The sequence below is a fragment of the Nymphalis io genome, chromosome 1, assembly GCF_905147045.1.
Source record: "Nymphalis io chromosome 1, ilAglIoxx1.1, whole genome shotgun sequence".
In the NCBI taxonomy this organism is placed as follows: domain Eukaryota; kingdom Metazoa; phylum Arthropoda; class Insecta; order Lepidoptera; family Nymphalidae; genus Nymphalis; species Nymphalis io.
In genome coordinates this window covers 1,449,569-1,470,944 of record NC_065888.1, presented here as the reverse complement: position 1 = coordinate 1,470,944, position 21,376 = coordinate 1,449,569, and the positions used below count along the sequence as shown (strand labels likewise).

Genomic DNA, 21,376 nt, shown 5'->3' with positions numbered 1-21,376 from the left:
TAGAGAGCACAGACTTCCTATTCGCTTCAAGACTATGTTTTAAATTAATGTATGGTTGAATGTAGTGATATTAAACCTCATTTAGTCTTTATTCTTTTATAATGTCATATGTCATTTATTTACTTATTATGTGGAATAAAACCTCCAAGTTAACGTTTTGTCTGATTACAATATTGTTCATATACATACATTTTTTTTTTGTGTACAACTGATTTAAACTAATAAATAAAGCAACATATCATTGTGGTCTTTTATGCATTATAATCATTATCCTGATGCACGATAATTTTGATCCATTTACGATAATTTTACGGCCCTGCTACGATAACTCCCGGGCTTTTATTAGGTTGTGAACACTGGACTACCTATTGACATCTGCCTGCTAGTGTCGACTGTCGACTGCGGGTTGTCAAATTTAGGAACGATCTGAAAAATCGCCTAGTACTAATATTACTCTTAGTTATATTCTCAGATTGGTTACCTTCTTTTTAATACAAAATAAACCTTAAGTAAGCAAAATATTTTTGACTATTTTATGTTTTATTACGTGACAATACATGAAGTATATGTAATTATTTTTTATTTGTTTACTGTAGGTTAAATGTATTCGGTATAAACCAAGAATTACAAGGCGTGTTTTTTTTCAACAATTTTCAGGCCAAAATGCCCAAGAAATTTGCAGGCGAGAACAGTAAAGCTGTGGCTGCTCGACAGCGAAAAGAAAATAGCAAGCAGGAAAAAGAGCAAAAAATTAAGAAAATAGTCGAGGATGCCGAGTGGGAAGATAATGATGATAAGCTAAAAAAAAAACAACAGAAAAAAGTTGGTCCATATTAATTGTATACATTTAACTATTTATTAATTTATTTTATTTACTATTAAATTAAATATGACAGGAAGAACAAGAAAAGAAGCGTCTTGAGCAACTTCAGAAGAAAGCTGAAGCAAAGGCTCTTCTGGAGAAAGAGATGGAGTCTTTGAAGGGTAAAGTCGCCCCTCCACCACCAAAAATTACCCGTGCACAAATTACACAGATGAAAGAAAGAACTGTCAAACCAGAACCAGAGAAACCTCTTGTGAGTACAACTAAAAAGTTCATAAAAATTTAATTAACATACTTATTTACTAAAGAAGCTTAAATTTGTTTAAAGTAGATACTTAAATTTTTATACATATACTTATTTTATAACAGAAATATTTCTTATTAACTTCCTTCAAGTTACATACATTAAAAGCAAACAAAATAATTGATATTCCAATTATCTTACAGCCATCCAAAGTTGTTGTGGAGGAACCCCCACTGGTTGAGAATCTCAACAGGCTACAAATTGATGGTGATGTTGCCCAGTCTGTTGAGGAAGCTATCTCTATACTTACGTAAGTTCAACTAATGCCTTTTCTTCTACTCTATCCTAGACAACATCGGTGAGAAATAAAAATTCAACTTTACTTTTGTTTGGTTAAACTTGTTTTTGTCAAGTACCACTACTAATTATACCTTAAAATAAGTATGTCTATTTTTATAATCTATTTAATATTTCAGTGATAAGACTGATGTAGACAAGCATCCAGAGAAGAGGTTAAAGGCTGCTTACACAGCATTTGAAGAAGTTACACTGCCAAGGTTGAAAGCAGAAAATCCAACTCTAAGACTATCACAACTAAAGCAGATGTTAAGGAAAGAGTGGTTAAAGTCTCCGCAGAATCCTCTTAATCAAAAAGTATAATGTATAGAGTGGGATAGAGAGACTGATGTATTATTTCAGATTAAATTGGCCTAGGATTGAAGTCAATTTGGTTGATTTATTCTTTGTTATTAATATTGCAAAATATGATTGCAATAAAAACCCACTGGATGTCTAAATAATTTATTGTATAACTAGCATCTAAAAATTAAAAACAAAAAAACATAAAATATTGTAAATATCTTAATTGTTGTTTTATTTATTCTGGTTCATTGCTGTACTGCAGGGGAATACCTTTACGACCCTGTTCAGCTGATTTTACTTCTGTCTCACCAAGCTTTTGTTCTAGACCTTTCCATGATCGTTCTTGTAGATTTTTTCCTATGTTTTCTAACGCCCAATTTTGCTTTACTGCTAAATCCATGCTACCTTCTTCAGCACTTTGTATTTTTGTTTCTCTTATATTGCCTGTTATAAGACTTACATCAGTGGCCTCCTTTACGTGACTTATATCACAGTAATGTCTCTTGCCCGGCAGTAGCTCATCATAGTCTGTTACATGATAGTTATAAAATGATTCTCTATTTGAATTCAATGCTAATTCTAATTCAAATGGATATACTATGGGTTTGTAAAAATCCCTGTTGTTGTAAAGATCATTTTCTGGACAAGCTATCATCACATAAATATCAATCTGTAATAAAAAATATTTATACATTAATTTCATTTCAAAATTTTCGAATATCTCCTTTATACCACATAATATATTATACAAAATTAAAAATAATTAATAATTACTTCTGGAAAATTTGCAAGTTTTGCAACATTTGGTTTTCCAACTGAAATTATATAGCTTTTCTTTCCATTGACCTTGCATATCTGCTTCATCCTACTAATTATATCTTTAGTTTGATCCCCAGCCAGCTTACAAACCAAGATACCAATAACATTGGCATCTTTGCACTTCTCTACTAAGAAACGCCTTCTTTTGAACCATACAGTGTCTTCTAGGCTATCAACGGTACTGTTTTTTGGATCTAGTAAGTACCATTTGAGTGCTATAAGAATAAATAGCAATGAAAAGGTAAGTACTAAGCAAAAACTTTTTAATAAATAATAATTATAATTACTGCACAAAAAAGCATATTATTTCATATTAAAGTTAATTCTGCCCCAGGAATATGGCAGAATAATAAAAACATACTAAATAAACAATTTAATTAATTTTATTATAAACAGTAACAGTAACAGCCTGTTAATGTCCCACTGCTGGGCCAAGGCCTCCTCTCCCTTTTTGAGGAGAAGGTTTTAGAGCTTATTCCACCACGCTGCTCCAATGCGGGTTGGTAGAATACACATGTGACATAATTTCAATGAAATTAGACACATGCAGGTTTCCTCACGAACTTTTCCTTCACCGTCAAGCACGAGATGAATTTTAATCACAAATTAAGCACATGAAAATTCAGTGGTGCTTACCCGGGTTTGAACCCATGATCATCGGTTAAGATTCACACGTTCTAACCACTAGGCCATCTCGGCTTTTCTAATGATGAATTTTATTATGATCTCTCTTAAATTTGTCACAATTTAAAGAAGTAAGGATATACAAGCCATATAATAATAAAATAAATTTATCATATGAAAATATATTTTTTTAAGCTTCACAATTAGTGAAAATCATTAATACCTGGTATTGATACAGTAAAGTTGAATAAGGTCTGTCCTCTTGATCCAATATGGATACATATACATTCTGTGAGAGTCTCCACTGAGACATCCTCATCTTTTTTATTTTTTATTATTCTTCCTAAAGTTCTCTTATCTGATTCTTGGATTTGCACAAATGCTAAATAGCTTTGAGGATATTTTTCAAACCAGAATTTAGCAATTTTATCTAAATCAAAAGTAAGTGTTAAATATAACAGAAATTTTGACTGAAATTTTATTGTTGTTAATTTTTTCATCTTTATATTTAATCATTTTATTACAATAGGTAAATAAGTAAGTACATATTTTTTAATCTATTATAAAATCTTATAAGTCTAGTCAATCAAGAAAAGAATTAAACCTATTTTCATACTTTGTTGATTCAATGTGATTTCAATAGTAAGGTTTGCAACTTCCTCATAATAATAATACAAATAAATTCTTTGATAAATAAAGCATATATTTCTATACAATATTATATAAAGAACTTTTTGTAGGTAAAAACTTAAGTTATTTAATATAAATCTTAATATTATTGATCCTAATTCCCAACCAAAGTATTAAATTATTTAAAAATGTTTGCTCAAAGTTCTAACTTTCTAATAGAAACTTGATCATTTAATGACTTAAATTGATTTCACCTCAAATGAAAATAGGTTTTCTTTTAATATCATTTCAAGCATCATGTGAGTTAATAATTGAGTTGGTCTTAAAAAACATTAATTACCTTTGCTGTGTTCATATTCTGCATCATAAAACAGACATAATTTAACATGTTCATCTCGTTTAAAGTTTTCTAATAATATTTTTTCAGTGATTTCAAAGTTTAATTGTGTTTTAGGTAGTACTGTAAAGACTGGAATGTTAGTTTTGGTAAAGCATGAGTGTCCATAATGTATTACTGCATCACCCTTAACATGCAGGACTGCTACTGAGTCCACACAACAGCTGAAAGTTTGAAAACAGGCTATAGTGTTACCTAATTTAATTTTTTATTTTTTATAGCATAGTAAGGCGAACAAGCTTATGGGCAACCTAATGGTAAGTGGTCACCAACACCCATAGACATTCGCCACCAACCTTGGGCTGGCTTGGGCGGGCAACACTGGCTCTCTCACAACAAAACCAAGTTTACTGCTGTTTTGCGGTAGAATATGTGATGAGTGGGTGGTACCTACCCAGACGAACTTGCACAAAGCTCCAGTAAAAAATATACTATATGTGATGATATTAGTTAATAATGTACCTTGCATAAGAAGTGTCACCGAGAATGTATAAATCAACATTTGTTCTTGTTTTGATTTCCTCATAAATAGCAGCACTCACACTGAGAAGATCATCAGGGAATTGTAGGCACACCTAGATCATACATATATGTTTACATTTATTTTATTAACACTTCTAGGGCATACTATTAAATACATTTCATAATTACCTTAGCATAATTATTATCTGTAACCCATTTACAAGTTTCTAGTATATTGAATCGAGCAATGAGATCTTCATATTCATACTGTTTGTTTATTATTTCCAAATCACGTTCAATACATATTTTTCCATCTGTTGTAAAATTAGCCATTGCGACGCTATATTGCACTTTTTAAGACAAATTATTTTTACTCAACGAGTTCTTAACTTCTTACCAGGTTTTATTAATTAATTAAAAATAAGTAATGCGTTTTAAGAGTAACTAAAATTACGGGTTAGCCACAAGACAAGGAATTCATTGAAATAACATTTAATAACATAAACGAAGGTTTAACCAAGTTTGCGCCTTTGAGTTTAGTCTCAAATCGGAATGACATTTGACATATTATGTCAAATCAATATTGACATATTATGTCAAATCAATATTGACATCTATGAAATATTCTCTTCACAAAAAAGCATTAATGCGGTAAAAGGCAAATAGTTCTACAAAAATTAACGTCATTCTGCAGGAACCATGCAATTTTCTATTAATATACAATCATATCAAGCTAACATAATAGCTGTATGTAAATATTACATTATAGTTATAAATAAGGTTATAAAATCCCCTAGATTGAATTTTTTAAAGTTGATTTAAAGGAATAAAATAAAAACTTAAAAAAATATAAATTAAGAAAAAAGATAATAAATAATATTTTTATTGCATTTCATTTTGTAAAGAAAAAAAAATGTATGACAGTGTTTACAAAATTATAAAATAAAATATTTTATAAGAAACAGGCATGCTCAGTTTTAATTAGTTTTCACATGTACATGTTGGATTGCTGGAAAAGAATACAATTATATTATGAAAAAACAAATACTTTATTAGAGTAACCAACTATTATTTTTGTTTAGTTGAAGTAAAAACAAATAGTATCTAATATTTAGTAGTTTTTTTCAGTACCCTTCATCACTTATAGTTATTGTGTAACCAGGGTATGCTTCTTTGACTAGTTTAGCTGTGACTTCGTGATCTGCTTTTCCATAGCCCTGAGAATAGCCATAGATATGAATTTTCTTATTCTCTGGGTCATGAGATATTCTGCCTCCACCTAAAGGTTCACAGTCTAATGCAGAGAGCTTTGCTTGCACCTTAAAAATAAATTGATGTAATTGTATTACTACTTATTTTGTAATATGTATTAAGAACATTTTTATAATTGCATGATAATCTTGGTCAAAACAGTTGGAAGACAATCACTATACTCACTTCATCATAAATATCAGAATGATAGTTGCACCTTTTGTAGCCTCTTACAATCGTCACTTGAGGCTGTGCGGCATCTTTATCTTTTTCGTATACATTCAATAATATGTATTTAAAAACTCCAGTAGGATCAATATCCACAAGAGGTATATTCGTAGCAATGGACATAACTCTTACTGAATTAGAGATTTTCGAAGCTAAAAAAAATAAGTATAGGTCTATATTTAAAAGAAGACATTCTATACCGGCCGTTCTTTGATATTTTAAATGATACAACCAGTGTATATAAATATTAACATATAATATTTACCTTTTAAAGAGTAACACAATGGTGAAAAGACTTTAAAACAGCTGACAGTGACCGTTTTCAACATCAATAATAACTATATAAATTAAGTAATTGCAAATGCATGTGCAAATTGCAAAAGCAGTTTTATAATAGGTTTCTGTGTTATAACGCTGACATTCATCTGTCAAGTTTGACAACAATCTGTACCAATCGTTTATTAATTCAATGATACATTTAATAGCAAATATTAATAATATGAATTACGTTGTAATAAAAATATAAATATTTTGAGGGTTTCATATTTATATGGCATATTTAAATAATTTTAAATATTCATTTTAGTATTACATTTTTTTAGTGTTGATTTTTTCGTTAAATATTTGTTTTATTTCAAACCAATATAATGTATTGAATTTTTAAAGTAAGTCAATAATAATTTACACAAAGAAATCAAGAAAAAAATATTTTCTGGTATGTGTATGTTTATTTTCTGTGGTTTGTGTCAAGTCAGTTGTCAAATAGAATAAACTTCCTAGAGGAGGTGTATGTTTATTTGAGAGTAGATTATAAATTTAGATTTTTAGTTTCTTCTATGCGAAATCATAGCAACTTTAGTTGAATACATGTGATTTGATATCTACATGTAAATATGAGTGCTGTATCAAATAGAATGGATCCGAACCTTACTGGTGAGAATATATATATTATTGTTATTACAATTCTCTCACTCCGCCTACGAATATTATTAGCCTTGGTTAAAATATTTTGTAAGATGATCTTTACGTAAAAGTATTTTGAGTATTTTTACTTTGCTTTATACTATGATAATTTTCATCTGTGGTAATTCAATACATGTTGATGAATTTACTATATAATGTTCTAGGTTTGTGGGTTAACTTCTTTACGGCGGCGGGTATACCTTCAGAAGTAGCTGCAACGTACGCCCTCACCTTTACGGAGAACAGAATTCAGAACGATATGCTTTTGGATCTGAATAAGGAGTATCTTAGAGACATGGGGATTGCTAGAATGGGAGACATAATTGCTATTTTACGGTGAGCTGATTTTACAAATCATAATGACAACCAACAGCCATTCTTCAGGTTTTGTTATCTATACATAATTAAATAGTTATATTACAAACTTTAATTTTTAGTTGTGTATAATGATATTATTAGCTTCAAGAAGTACTTAAACAGTGGGCAGTGGTTTCTCCATTAAAAATTAGAGTTTTTTTTTTTTTTATAGAATAGGAAGGTGGACGAGCATATGGGCCACCTGATGGTAAGTGGTCACCAAACGCCCTTAGACATTGGCATTGTAAGAAATGTCAACCATCGCTTATAGCCAATGCGCCACCAACCTTGGGAACTAAGATTTTATGTCCCTTGTGCCTGTAATTACACTGGCTCACTCACCCTTCAAACCGGAACACAACAATATCAAGTATTGCTGTTTTGCGGTAGAATACCAACAGTCAACTTAGATTAAATTTTTATAAAACATAATATATAACTCCCTATGAATGAGATTAATCAGATAATCTGACATAGGCTGCATAATGTTACAAAAAGAACTTATTATATATTAGCTTTACACAACCCGAGATGGCCCAGTGTTCCTGCCCAGGTTCAAACCCAGAAAAGCACCACTGAATTTGCATATGCTTAATTTGCGATTATAATTCATATCATGCTATATGGTGAAGGAAAACATTCTGAGGAAACCTGCATATTTCTAATGTCAATGAAATTCTGCCCCATGTGTGTTCCATCAACCCGCATTGGAGCAGCGTAGTGGAATAAGCTCCATACCTTCTCCTCAAAAAGGAAGAGGAGGCCTTCGCCCAACATTCACAGGCTGCTACTGTGACTGTATACCCTATTCCAATGAAAGGACCTATCTGTTATATTCCGGTTTGAAGGGTGAGTGAGCCAGTGTAATTATAGGTACAAGGGACATAACATCTTAGTTCCCGAGGTTGGTGGCGCATTGGCGATGCAAGTGATAGTTAACATTTCTTACAATGGTAATGTGTATGAGCGTTGCTGACCACTTACCATCAGATGGTCCATAAGCTCGTCGCCTACCTATTCTATAAAAAAAAAAAACATACATTTGCTAATAGTTGTGCTACATGCTGCACTGCGCAAAGTTCTCGTTTACTATATTGTTATGTATAATACGGCACTATTTTGCTAATCTACTTATATCCACTTTAAATTTACTTCCAGAACTTTAAAATTTTTTACGAATCCATAGTGAATATCATAGATTATATAAAATCTCGACTAATGATATTGCGTCAATTCAATGTCGAAGTTTTTTATTTGTCTTTACTCCTCATGTATTTGGAATAAACTTCAGTTTAGGGGACTTGTGTTTGTGTTCGATCTGATTATAAACTGTTACTAATTACAGGCATGCGAAACAGGTGCACGAAAGCACAGCTAGAGACAGAGTGTTAAGTACGACAGCAGTTAGTAATAAAGTGCCGGTAGCTGCTGTCACTGGCAGGTCAACAGTAGCACAGCCCACATCTCGTAAGTTGACATTTTGTAACGTGTTGCATGCCCCAACTATGAACAGACACCATTCACAGACGTGTTGAAGGCTTATTTCCGTACTGAAATACTAACAAGGCCTAAGGCTCCAGCCTATTCAGCCTGCTGGTAAATCCGCAATTGCATGCTACACACATGTCATTATATTGATTTTTCAAGTGATGCCTTTTCACAGCCGCGAGTCGTATATTGGAGCGCTACACTCGAAACCCGCAAATTCAAGAAACCTCACCAGTACGAGCTCCGCAGATAAAAAGAAAATCTATTGAGATGTAAGAAATACGTTTTATAATTATATTTCATTCAAGCTGTACCTAAAATATATTAGTGTTCCGCCGCATCTATATATATGTATATTCGTGATAATCTCAGAAACTGCATTGTGCTTATTCATTCCGTTTTTTAAAACCAGGCAGATTGGTTATCGAGAAAGTTATAGATTGTAATTTGTGAATATTTTGTATAAATTCTTCTAAGGTTTGCGCTGTGAATTGGTATTTATTTGAACATAATTTATGTTAGATTACTTCCTTCTAAACACTACCGGCACTGTCTGTATAATTACAAAACATTGTACTGGTTTTAAAACAGATTTAAAAAATCTTCGTTTGTCATGGAGTTGCAGTTAACACCAGGTCTTAAATGTTCTTATTACAAACCAAAGACTATTCGAGGGTCTGTTCACGGAGTTTCCTAATGTATTTTTGATCATTTAAAATAGCAGGCATTGTGCTGTGTGTATTGATTTTGCCGTGCGTCGGGAGATATGTATCGTTATCTATATATCTGTATCGTCTTGAATCTGTAAATTTTTTCTTTTTTTTTATAGAATAGGAAGGCCGACCAGTATATGGGCCACCTGATGGTAAGTGGTCACCAACTCCAATACACATTGGCACTGTAAGAAATGTTAACCATCACTTATATCACCAATGCGCCACCAACCTTGGGAACTAAGATGTTATGTCCCTTGTGCCTGTAATTACACTGGCTCACTCACCCTTCAAACTGGAACACAACAATACCAAGTACTGCTGTTTTGGGGTAGAATATCTGATGAGTTGGTGGTACCTACTCAGATGAGCTTGCACAAAGCTCTAACAGCAGTAAAAAGATAATAATAAAAGATAATAAGATAAGTATATGGTATAGATATTTCTATTTATTAAAATTAAAAAAAATTAACTCTGCAGGTCTTCGGACGACTTGAGTATAAAAAAGGCGCGTCTCATTCGATTCGGTTCGCCACCACAGCCAAGCAAAATGGAAAAAGAAGGTCAGTACACTATGGTTTTATGAAGTTGGGGAATTACAACATATTATTTACAGATAAATATCCATAGTGTTAGTTACAAGCTTAAAAACTATGTTAGTGATGATATGATATTAACTATTATTTAGCATACATAAGGGGTTTAAAACAATGAGTCGATACATGATGTTGCCCCAAATGTTTACAGTGCAGTACAATAGCCCCTGAGAAAGGCAGATGCGTTACCACATTATTTGTAAAAAAAATTGACAAGTCGATAAAGTTTAAAAATTATTATCGTAGATTGCTTAAAAACACTATTATTATATTGTATAAATATTTATAACACTTCAGACATGTATATATATTTTACAGGATCACAAAGCAAAACGGTATTCGCAAGACTCGGCAACTCGGAACCTGTGAAGGCAGCCCCGCAAAAAGTAGTCAACAAAAAGGTCTTCTCCCGGCTCGGCAACAAGGACTCGGAGAAGATTCCAATCGTACCAATCGAGAAAGACGCTCTTAAGTACGAAGGTATATTGAAAAGTGTGCCGCCTACCAAGAAGGTGTTCACCGTGACAACCTCTGTGAACAACGTGAGGAAGATCGCCGTCGGCACCATGAGAGCCGATGAAACTCCGGTCAGTGCCAAAGAAAAATTAGCTCTCGCGAAAACTAAGTCAGTCAAATTCTCCAGTCACGTGGAGTATAAAGAAATCGATACGAGCAAGAAAGGTGTAGTTCCCGCCAAGCAGAAGTTCTCGCCGGTCTTCAACAAGCCCGAGAGGCGACTGTCTATGCCCGAGAGTAACAACGGCGTCAAAGCGCGGCTCGGTGTTAAAGATCAAACTAAAAATAAGTTTCTAATAAATCGGAATGTCTTCAATAGATTAGGCGCTTGATGTATCGAATTAATGGATAAATATATATGAAAGCAGGTTGTCTATTGGGAAGCAGGTTGTTGCAAAGCTTTGTGAGAGTTGAGAGTAAAAGGTGTATACAGAGAAAAAGTTCTATTAATAAATAGAATTTAAAAATATTTGCAAATGGCTTTACATATAAATGTTTAGAGTGCGATATTGAAACAATACTCTGTCTTTTTCCTTCGAATGTCAGATCAATGATGTCAGAAAGAGAGAATGTGTTTAACTAAAAACCTTCTAAGCAACGTTTATAAGTACGGCCTTTAAAGATCATTCAAATTTGAAAGTAAATTCTAAGATTTCAACGTTTCATCACTTGGATCTAGATTCGGCAGAGTATGTTGAGTTTGTGTCAATTTTTAATATAATAATCATTAAATATTTTAATATCAACGTAAAACAGAAACACACGTTCGTATATATCGATATAAATAACTTAACAATAGATAAAAAGTCGTGTTTTAATCATTTTATATAATGCTAGAACTAGAACTAAAGAAACAGCCATGTATATTGTCAGCAATGGAATTAATGATTTAAAAGATAATATCCTGTAGCATCATCTTGAAACTTTCTCTATGAACAAAATACATATATGTGCCATCTATCATGGTTTTGCACTGTTCGATATCTCACACAGATGTACCAATATATATAGTTTATATAAGATTATTGTATATTCGTTGACTGTTTGTTCAATGCCGGCACACTGATAATACTGCTAATACTGTTGTACACTAATTCTAATCTACTAGCTAAGAGAGTTGCTCTCCTTTTTTAGTATCAGTCGTTAGAAAGAGATATAATTATTTTAAATCCTATCAAATAAGTTTAGTATAGAGATTGTATACAACATTGGCAATTGGCAGTATGGTTCGATAATTACCTTGTACATAATTTAAAACCGATAACGCTGTCTTCTCGTATTTTTATGTTTGTAGTTTAATTAAGAAATAATAATAATGTATAAAAATAACGCTGCAGTACTTAGTATTGTTGCGTTCCGGTTTAAAGGATGAGTGGGCCAGTGTAACTACAGGCAAAAGGGACATACCATCTTCATTCCCAAGGTTGGTGGCGCATTGGCGATGTAAGGAATGGTTAGTATTTTTTATATCGCCAATGTCCATGGGTGGTGACCATTCAACATCATTTAAAATAAATAATATGTGATGCGTACTTTAAAGTTCACTATTATTATAAACTAGCAAGCGTCGCATCTTAACTTTATTGTATATATACTCGATTATCCGATACAATACGCCTCGCGCACCATCTCTTGTATGCGAAAGGTACTCCCGGTCACACAACCGCGTCTCAAGTTTCAATTCAATCGGATGAACGATGCGCGACTCATAGAATACCGTAACCGTAACAGCCTGTGAATGTCCCACTGCTGGGCTAAAGGCCGCCTCTCCTGTTTTAGGGAAATTTTTGGAGCTTTTTCCCCCACGCTGCTCCAATGCGGGTTGGTGGAATACATATGTGGCAGATTTTCAGTGAAATTAGACACATGCAGGTTTCCTCATAGAATACGAGCAATAATAATTATTAATTTGAATGTATTATATGTTATGTCGTGGGCTGTATGCGAAGCTCAACCTTTAAAAAAAATTTAGTTTATTTTTTTAAGATAATTTATTTTAAAAAATATTTCCTTCAAAAACTAAAAATAATTTGTAAACATTCATTTAACATCTTACCATACATCTCGACATTGGAAGGTTTTATTATATTTCAAATAATATGAACATAATTTTTGTTATCTGTTGTTTTTTATAATAACTGAAAGGTGCTCTAAATGAAATAGAATATTACGTTTATTTTAGCTTTCGTTCTGGTTTTGAATGAATCCTTACAACTTCGCCCGACTATTACATTTTAGGGAAAAATTTAATTTCTTCATCTTCATTTTATTATTACAAGCTTTTTTTATAACTTCGAATTCAAACCAGTTCCCTCTAAATCAGTTGTTCTGATATTTTGCACACACTTGGTGCTGGCGTACAAACAGTAGACTTTACTATATTCCAATGGCAGAAGTAAAGATTAACAAACCTTACAATTATATTCCATGCGAATTACTAAACGCTCTGCGATATTATGCACTACAAAAAGTTCTTGATTAATATAACTTTATTTGAATTACAACATTCCACTTATATCCATACTTATAAGTATATTTATATATATTCTTATAAAAATATATATATATAAATATACTTATATCCACTTTTTACGTCCGAAATGTCAGTTTTCAAGAATTCATAATTAATACCATAGATTATTTTAGATCTCTACGTTATGTCAATTCAATCCAAGTTGTTTATTTATGCCCTGCCGTTGGAATAGGATATAAACTTAATTCGTGGATTGAATGAAATGAATAGAAACTTCTTTTAAGAAACTTTTTGTATTCTGTATATAAATTGTATTTATCATTTGACCACTTTGCTTTTAAAATATTTACGACATACTAGTCAAATACTATGTTATTATAAAAGTTACTGTATTTTTAATCATATACATAGTATAATGATAAACGATTTCAACTTGTGTCCCAATATTACATATACTATTAATATAGTAAAAAACAAAATCGTTTCGTCGATAAACGTGTTTGCATTTTAGTTATATATTTTAAATTTTGTATAAAATTTTATATAAACATGTGTGTGCTAAATTAAAAAAAAACATACCATGTATAAAATCTCGGGTGCTATAATTATTACCGATTCTGTTCGCTATCGCTATCTCTGTCTCACGTGTGAGTTTTGAAGGGATAGAAAGTATTTAATTCATGTTATATTAGTTCGATTTAGAAATTGTCTGTACAATAGAATTGGTAATTTTGAGGATTTGCACAGTTTTAATATCTACGTAAACAATTACCATTAGTGTATTTTATACATTTTATATCCACTGAGATATTTTTGTTTTATTGCACAAAAAACCTTACTAATATTATTCACGGTGCCACTGTTTAATGGCGGTGAACACATACGGCGTAACTTATAAACGTTGCGTATCGTGTGATTGTTAAACAATGCTGTGTCTTCTTCTTTCGAATGTCAAATCATTTATGATAGAAAGGGAGAAATCGGGGCTTAAATAAATCATCCGCGAAGCGTTTATAAGTAAGGCCGTTACTGTTGTCGGTGATCATTAGATCATATGATTATTTTCTTTAATTATATTATTAAAAAATATAGTGGTATTTATCTAATAAAGGCTACTAGATTAATTTAATAAGTAAACATGACGATATAAAAGCAATATGTTTGTGTGTGTTAACATTACGTTGTATAGGTTTAGTTGTACATGTGAGTTTAATTTTCTAACGTTTTACAGTATGAAAGTAGATGAGCGTAATGGTTTATTAATTATAGGTAAAATTTTGAAATATTTCAAACGATTTCTTAATTAGTTCATAGCAGCTTCAATAAAATTATTGCTATGAATTATATAACTTTACTATTTTGGTTTTTATTTTTTTATTTTTGTGTTGTTAATTTTTATTTACACAATCGAATTCGGCTTAAAAATTAATTCATACTACAGTCGAAGTCTTAATGCGATAAACGAAATAATTTTATTATTTCTTAAAATAACATTTTCTAAAATATATTATTTTATTAAACATATCAATATTATCAAGAATCTCATGACGCAGTAAATAATAAAATCATGACCGTTTATGACCACAGTACACTTTTTAAAATTGAAAATTAAAATAAGTTAATATTAATGTTTAAGTTGTTAATATAGAATAAAGAAGAATTTTAAATTTGATGTTGTTGTTTTTTGAACCTTGGAATTCATAGTCAGCTTCTGCGAAGTCAGTCGCAAGCTCCGCTAAGAGTAATAGGTACTCTGTGGTACCAAGGCAATGATAGCCGAGATCGCCTAGTAGTTCGAACGCGTGAATCTTAACCGATGATCGTGGGTTCAAACCCGAGCAAGCACCACTGAATTTTCATGTGCTTAATTTGTGTTTATAATTCATCTCGTGCTTGACGGTGAAGGAAAACATCGTAAGGAAACCTGCATGTGTCTAATTTCATTGAAATTCTGCCACATGTATATTCTACCAACCCGCATTGGAGCAGCGTGGTGGAATAAGCTCCAAACCTTCTCCTCAAAAGGGAGAGGAGGTTAAGACCTCCGGGCTAAGGTCCAGCAGGCAATGAAACGCCCATTTATATTTGTACCCAGCATAGTATGGCAATAATTATAATGATGATTATGGTGTCCTAACCATTTCAACCGCGATACTGATCCGACAGAGAGATAAGCTCACTGAGCGGTCTTTATTATTGTATAGTGGATAAGTGTGTGTGCAAATACAAGTACCTTCAGGTTACGTCCGCCAATGGACAACTGCAACATCGGAGAACTGAATTGTGCCAACATGGTCAAATTACCTCTTACATTTTTTTTAAAAACTGTTATTCGAAAAAAAACACTTCAATTCAACACTTTTTTTATTTTAAGTTTCTATTTCACAATGTAATGGTATGGAATGAAGAATTCGCGAAATAAATAAATTTAATAACTCATCTAATATTTTTTGCTTACAATAAAATAAAATAACATTTTTATTTATGTGAATTTCTTTAAACATCAATAACGTTTAATTTTGAAATGTTTCATGTAAATTTACCGCCAATTCGTTGCGGAAACTTGCGCTGGAGGGAATCCCGCAGAGCAGTGTTAGTCTACGTTTTTAATTAATTTTAAATATAAAAGTATATACGTAGTTAGTCATTTAGTAAAAACAAAAAATACATATCTAAAAAAAATTAAAAGAATATTGTGTAAAATGTATTTTAATATAATAACAGAAACCGAGAAGTTGTGGTTTTGCGAGTGAACATTAGTCCGATTTGCAACATTATCCGGTTAGATGAAGAAGTGTGTGAATGTAAGGCAATATCCTTAACTTTCCCGGCTTTCTTTACTCGGTCACGGGTGCCCGCAATATAGTGAAAGTGCAGGATTACTGCCCTGACCTCAAGCTGAACATTGCAGCTCGTTTAACAGAAATGTCGTTTTCAGCTGTTTTGAAATTCAAAGCAAGTGTAACGATAAATTTCCAATTAGGTATAAAGCAACTGAGCCATGACGAGATTCATCAGGATTATTTTTTGTATTTTAATACCTATATATTTTTATTCACTTAATGATATTTACCAGATACCGCAATAGCATACGATTTAATAAACATACAAATTCAATTCAATTATAGAAATTTTGTTTTTTATTTTATTGCATTTATTGCGGTTACGAAGCCCAAATATCTTTTTTTTATATTTTAGACAAATCCAATTGTAGCTATAACAATTTGAATAACTTGATTATGTAACAAGTACTAACTTTGTTATTGTGTATTATTTATTGTTAGTCAAATAACGGTTTACATAAACGGATTTGAAAAGAGTAGAGGATAATTATAAGTTATATAAAGTACGAGTAAGAATTATGAATGGCATGAAACGAAATGGTTTTAATGAAACATAGATGCGACACTATTTACTTTTTTTTTTAAATAAAAAAAACTTGTGGTTTTGTGCAAGTCTGTCTAGATAACTATTTACTCATTCTATCGCCAAACAACACTACTTGAAGGGCGTGTAAGCCTGCGTAATTCAATTATGTACAGGCACTATAATCTATTATATATAATATAACTTTTCAGATTCCAAGTTTTCTGGCGCATGAGCGATGTAAATAACGATTAATAGTTCTTACAGTGTCAATGCCTTTTGGCGGTGGTGACCATTTACCATAAAGCTGGCTCATTTGCTAATCCACTTACCTACCTGTTATAAAAAAGTCTCTCTTCTTAAAAATCTACATATATACATAACATACTTTTTATTTGGGAGCTTTGGCGCACCTTGGGAGAGGCCTATGTTCAGCAGTGGACAACGATTGGCTGTTGATTGATTGATATATACTTTTGATTATTATGTAAAAAAATTAAGGATATCAAGAACAAAGTTAAAAATTATAAATATTAGGAAAGAGCATGCTATTTGGTCCTGTCTGTCGTTACTTATTTAATGTACTTGCTAAATCATATACGAAGATTGGCATAATTCCCTTAACTTTTAACGTGAATAAACTTATTCATTTATGCAATGTTCTTTCAAACGCGATAGTTCTAATTGTATCTGTGTGAACTCAAGTAATGAAGTATCGATGATATAACAGGGTGGCATTAGAAAAAGTCCAATGGGCCGCGGTGTGTCTTGATCAATATAAGTGCGCGAGGCGGACGCGCCGGCGCAGTGCCGCTCCCTCTGTCTTGCTAACAACATCACCCATAATGGGGAGAAAGGTAATTTAATTTATAAAATTTATTGTTACTATAGTTATACTTTAGTATTTTATACAATATAGATATAGTCACTAGTTATTTAAAATATTTTATTTCTTCTTCAGGAATTGTTAGCAGTCTTGTGCTGGCTGACGTTAAGTCAAACATCAGCAAAAGCCGTGGAGACAGCATACGGTGTTGGATTTATAGACAATATAAGTGCTGAAAGTGGTCCTCGCCTCTATAGAAATGTTCCGATCGGTGTTTATGCTAGTGCAACCCCTTACGCTTCCTATTCATTTCATGCTCCCACGTTTCTGGCGCCAAAAAGCAATCAAATGATACCTGTTCAGGAGGAAAGCGTTGTAGTGCAGAATTCAAATGGTTTTCTGAAGGATTCTTATGGACAAAGATTCGTGGAAGCTCCACAGACTGTAGCATACAAAGCGACATTTCCTCAGCAATATGTGCAGTTACAAAACCTTCCAGCACACCTCAGTCAACCATTAGTCGCCACTGGACATAACTTCCAGTATGGGCAAGCAACACCACATTTTTTTGGACAGACTCAATTAAGAGTGCCACATTTGCAGACCTTAACCCCTTCAACTATACATCAATATACAGCATCGCAGCCAATTATATATGCGAACAATGTCAGAAGCTTTTCTCCGTCGTCAGTGCCTTATCAAGTTAATGGAAATTCATTATCGCAACAACAACCCTCTAGCAATAAGAATGTTTACGTTAACAGTCTTACCGCAGAACATTTCAATAAATTGCAGAATGAACCAAAATTCCAACGCATACAAGAAGAACATAAAATTTCATCAGCAGCTAGTAATCACAATAATAAACAGAGTCAACCACAGATTGCCCAAAAAAATAAACTGCAGTTTGTTCAAGCCCCAAAAGAAACAAGTTTTACTACAGTGACAAACGGAAAGAAAACTATAGTTAATTTGATTACCAAACCGCCACTTCCATTGCTAGACTTGACTTTGCTAGAACCTTTGACGTTTAAAAATCCCTTAGTGCCCCAAGTGCAGCATTTTTTGCCAAGAATAAATCAAGTTACATATAAAAAGTTACCCGAAATCAATGAAGTTAAAAAACATCAGATGGAATTCGTAGTACAAAACACAAAGTCCTATGATAGTGGACTCATAAAGGCAAAGCCGAAAATTGAGGTACCGAAAAAGAAGCAGAAAAAACAACCACCTCAAAACGATAATAGAGATGAAGAAGAAGTGCATCCGAAGCCAAGTGTTTCCCACGAAAATCCTAATGAAAGGCCTGAAATTTCTTATGAAATAAATTCACCTAATTACAAAGAAACTTATTCAGAACAAAAAATGAGCTATAATAAAGAGACAGAATCTGAACCTGTGAATATTAGTTATGAAAAACAAACTCAAAACGAACCCGTACACTATTCTTATGAAAAACAAACTGATAAGAAGCCAGTACATTACAGCTTTGTACATAATTCTAATGAACCGGTTAAACACAAACAAGTGCATTATGAGAATAATGAAGATAGACCAAAACAGCTTATCTATAATTTCAATGCTGAAGAACATAACGATAAACGTCGTCCATCTCCGACTCAAAATCAAGAAGGGTCTTCTGAAGATAGTTCTGAAGAAGAAGAAACTGAAAAAGAGGAAGTACACCCGAGGTTTGTACAAGACAATAATCGTCAAGAATATTACAATGATGTACCAACGCACTATTACAGTAGACCAGAGCAAAGAGACCAAACGTATATACATAAATCTAACGATGGCTCTTCTGAAGTTGATCACAGTGCGCACCAAAGAGTTTCTCATAAATCGAGACAAAATGATGAGCAGCATTTTCAACCTATCATTCCTGAATATGAGGAAGATATAACAATACTTCCAACGCATAAGCCTCACGCTTCCGTTCATTCTGAACAACAACAAAATCGTCATCATCATAGTAAGCACAGTAATCAGCATGTACCACAAAATGAACAACGTCATTATGAATATTCGTCAATGCCTGTTGTGCGCGAAAAAACGGAACGAATTATTATTAAAGAGGGAACCACTTCTGAAGTTCATAAACCAAACAATGAGTTAATGGCGGAAATGGTAAAAAAACAGGAGGAAAGTGAAGAAGATTTTGAAAAAGCTTATAAAGATGCAGCCTATGGATTCCCAGCATTCAATGCACCTTCGGTTGATATCGAGAAAGAAATTTATAACCCTGAGTCATACGGCGCCTCTCGGTATCATAAGGATTATAATGTAGAAAAAAGTCCATTACGTCAATATGAGGCAGATGGTGATGAATATCCAAAAGAAACACGATCACAATATAAAGATGCCCGAGACAAGACGATGGAGGAATATTTCTTAGATTATGCAGTGAGTAGACCCGAAAGTCTTCTCGATCGATACAAGAAAAAAGAAGACTATTATAAAACGTATACGCAACAGAAGCCTGATCACTATTTTGTTAGTGACAATGAGGATAAAAATCAAAAAGCGAAATTCACGACCTTACATTCTTACGGATATCATGCAAAGCCCCAACAAAAACAGCAATTAATTAAATATAGAGCTGTCCCACATTTTGAGGAATATAATTACGCCAAGGAAGCGCCGCGAGATAATTCCGCGTACGACACGCGACCGCATCAGCTATATAAAAGTAAAACTCAGTTCGTAGAACCGCAATATCAATATGGATTTGAGCCTTTGTCATTACCACGCTTACTAGATAGTGAACTAGCCGCGATGGCTAGTAACGATAGTCCTAAAAGTGAGAAGGTGGAATCGAAAAAAAAAATTTACAAGACGAATTGGTATTTGAAGAAAACTAGTTCCAAAGGCGGGAAAACGGGAAGTTGATAGCATACATTTTATTTATTTCATACACCTAATTGTAACGTATTTTTAAGGCTAGTCGTTAAAGTTCTATATATAATTCTATAATAAAATTCTATAAACTTTGTATTCGTTTACTTCTTGTGCTTTTTTAACCTAAATAAATACTTTAGATTACATCGATGACTTATGCAATAAAACTTTCTCTGTTGATATAATACGTGACAATTTCTATTTCTTTAGTTAACTTCAAATGCGCTTCAAATAAGTAAAAAAAAACATAGAACTTCAACAGAGTCAGCGACCGTAGTAAATAACAAAAAATATTGATCCATTTTATACGCTATTGTGACAGTCACAGCAACTCTGAAGAAATTATGTTCAAAAACAATTTAATCAAAAAGAATAGCAAGAAAATAATTGTTGTTGCAAATGATCCGTGTTTGAATAACAATTTCAATTACGGTATAAATTAAAATGTAATCTGAAAATAAATCTGAAAGCGAATTTAATTTTAAGTATCTATTTTTAGGTTTTTATTTTATTATGTATGTACTTGTAACATTTAACAAGTTTTTAATAAAATATGAACGACGATTTTTGAAAAAATAATAAACGATACATTATAATAATGTGTTTTTTTAAACCTGTTGCGTGTTAAGTGTTTCATCGTTTCAAAGTTCATTTCGAATTAGGCACTTCGAATTGATGATTTTTATATATATTGAACCGAGATGGCCCAGTGGCTAGAACACGCAAATCTGACCTGAAGATTGTGGTTTCAAACCCAGGCATGCACCATGGAATGTTTTATGTTCATGTGCTTTGTTTCTAATAATTCATCTTTTGTTCAGCGGGGAAGGAATACACAATGAACAAAACTATTGAAAATCTTCATAAAATCGAGAGGTGTGGGTCTAGCAGTGGCACATTTACGGGTTTTTTGTATAAATTAATTTGCAGACTATCTATCAAAGCATATCGAATAAAAGAAATAAGAATTAAAAGAATGAATGTGCTTAAAATTTTCCTGATATATTCTTCGAAGTTTGGAAGTCAACAGTCGAGCACTCCCGTGTCTCGAAAAGCA

The 21,376-nt window shown here is 32.5% G+C and overlaps 5 protein-coding genes across 7 annotated transcripts; 3 read left to right on the top strand and 2 right to left on the bottom strand.

Annotated features, from left to right (window-relative positions):
- The first annotated feature begins 347 nt into the window (after positions 1-347).
- On the top strand, positions 348-1,932 carry LOC126770858 (coiled-coil domain-containing protein 124). 3 transcript variants are annotated; one of them, XM_050490472.1, is made up of 5 exons: positions 348-509; positions 658-822; positions 897-1,076; positions 1,271-1,377; positions 1,544-1,932. In XM_050490472.1, exons 2-5 carry the CDS (start codon positions 664-666, stop codon positions 1,725-1,727), a joined length of 630 nt encoding a protein of 209 aa, XP_050346429.1. In that variant the 5' UTR covers positions 348-509; positions 658-663; the 3' UTR covers positions 1,728-1,932. The 3 variants fall into 3 exon arrangements, with proteins under 3 accessions (XP_050346429.1, XP_050346421.1, XP_050346436.1); XM_050490464.1 differs by lacking the exon at positions 348-509 and adding an exon at positions 550-568; XM_050490479.1 differs by lacking the exon at positions 348-509 and having other exon boundaries at positions 642-822.
- LOC126770848 (2-(3-amino-3-carboxypropyl)histidine synthase subunit 2) lies at positions 1,855-5,175 on the bottom strand. The gene is made up of 6 exons (XM_050490453.1): positions 4,831-5,175; positions 4,642-4,754; positions 4,123-4,343; positions 3,376-3,582; positions 2,484-2,743; positions 1,855-2,379 (listed from the first exon to the last, which is right to left on the bottom strand). Exons 1-6 carry the CDS (start codon positions 4,972-4,974, stop codon positions 1,945-1,947), a joined length of 1,380 nt encoding a protein of 459 aa, XP_050346410.1. The 5' UTR covers positions 4,975-5,175; the 3' UTR covers positions 1,855-1,944.
- Positions 5,176-5,554: 379 nt separating this feature from the next.
- On the bottom strand, positions 5,555-6,531 carry LOC126768446 (14 kDa phosphohistidine phosphatase-like). Its single transcript, XM_050486509.1, has 3 exons — positions 6,386-6,531; positions 6,079-6,272; positions 5,555-5,960 (listed from the first exon to the last, which is right to left on the bottom strand). The coding sequence occupies exons 1-3, from the start codon at positions 6,447-6,449 to the stop codon at positions 5,766-5,768; spliced, it is 453 nt and encodes a 150-aa protein (XP_050342466.1). The 5' UTR covers positions 6,450-6,531; the 3' UTR covers positions 5,555-5,765.
- Positions 6,532-6,898: 367 nt separating this feature from the next.
- LOC126771330 (uncharacterized) lies at positions 6,899-11,309 on the top strand. Its single transcript, XM_050491182.1, has 6 exons — positions 6,899-7,053; positions 7,248-7,419; positions 8,786-8,907; positions 9,104-9,200; positions 10,122-10,204; positions 10,556-11,309. The coding sequence occupies exons 1-6, from the start codon at positions 7,014-7,016 to the stop codon at positions 11,083-11,085; spliced, it is 1,044 nt and encodes a 347-aa protein (XP_050347139.1). The 5' UTR covers positions 6,899-7,013; the 3' UTR covers positions 11,086-11,309.
- Positions 11,310-17,437: 6,128 nt separating this feature from the next.
- On the top strand, positions 17,438-20,328 carry LOC126781254 (GATA zinc finger domain-containing protein 10-like). Its single transcript, XM_050506152.1, has 2 exons — positions 17,438-17,449; positions 17,554-20,328. Exons 1-2 carry the CDS (start codon positions 17,438-17,440, stop codon positions 20,308-20,310), a joined length of 2,769 nt encoding a protein of 922 aa, XP_050362109.1. The 3' UTR covers positions 20,311-20,328.
- Positions 20,329-21,376: the final 1,048 nt, after the last annotated feature.

What these genes read in the sequence shown, in the direction of transcription:
- LOC126768446 (XM_050486509.1), bottom strand. Translation starts at nt 6,449, where the DNA reads ATGTTGAAAACGGTCACTGTCAGCTGTTTTAAAGTCTTTTCACCATTG. An exon ending in ATTGTGTTACTCTTTAAAAG is followed by an intron (nt 6,273 to 6,385) that starts GTAAATATTATA and finishes TATTTTTTTTAG; the next exon opens with CTTCGAAAATCTCTAATTCA. An exon ending in ATTCTGATATTTATGATGAA is followed by an intron (nt 5,961 to 6,078) that starts GTGAGTATAGTG and finishes TTTATTTTTAAG; the next exon opens with GTGCAAGCAAAGCTCTCTGC.
- LOC126771330 (XM_050491182.1), top strand. Translation starts at nt 7,014, where the DNA reads ATGAGTGCTGTATCAAATAGAATGGATCCGAACCTTACTG. An exon ending in AATGGATCCGAACCTTACTG is followed by an intron (nt 7,054 to 7,247) that starts GTGAGAATATAT and finishes ATAATGTTCTAG; the next exon opens with GTTTGTGGGTTAACTTCTTT. An exon ending in GACATAATTGCTATTTTACG is followed by an intron (nt 7,420 to 8,785) that starts GTGAGCTGATTT and finishes TACTAATTACAG; the next exon opens with GCATGCGAAACAGGTGCACG.
- LOC126770848 (XM_050490453.1), bottom strand. Translation starts at nt 4,974, where the DNA reads ATGGCTAATTTTACAACAGATGGAAAAATATGTATTGAACGTGATTTG. An exon ending in GGTGACACTTCTTATGCAAG is followed by an intron (nt 4,344 to 4,641) that starts GTACATTATTAA and finishes TCAAACTTTCAG; the next exon opens with CTGTTGTGTGGACTCAGTAG. An exon ending in CTTTACTGTATCAATACCAG is followed by an intron (nt 2,744 to 3,375) that starts GTATTAATGATT and finishes TTATTCTTATAG; the next exon opens with CACTCAAATGGTACTTACTA.
- LOC126770858 (XM_050490472.1), top strand. Translation starts at nt 664, where the DNA reads ATGCCCAAGAAATTTGCAGGCGAGAACAGTAAAGCTGTGGCTGCTCGA. An exon ending in CAGAACCAGAGAAACCTCTT is followed by an intron (nt 1,077 to 1,270) that starts GTGAGTACAACT and finishes ATTATCTTACAG; the next exon opens with CCATCCAAAGTTGTTGTGGA. An exon ending in GAAGCTATCTCTATACTTAC is followed by an intron (nt 1,378 to 1,543) that starts GTAAGTTCAACT and finishes TTAATATTTCAG; the next exon opens with TGATAAGACTGATGTAGACA.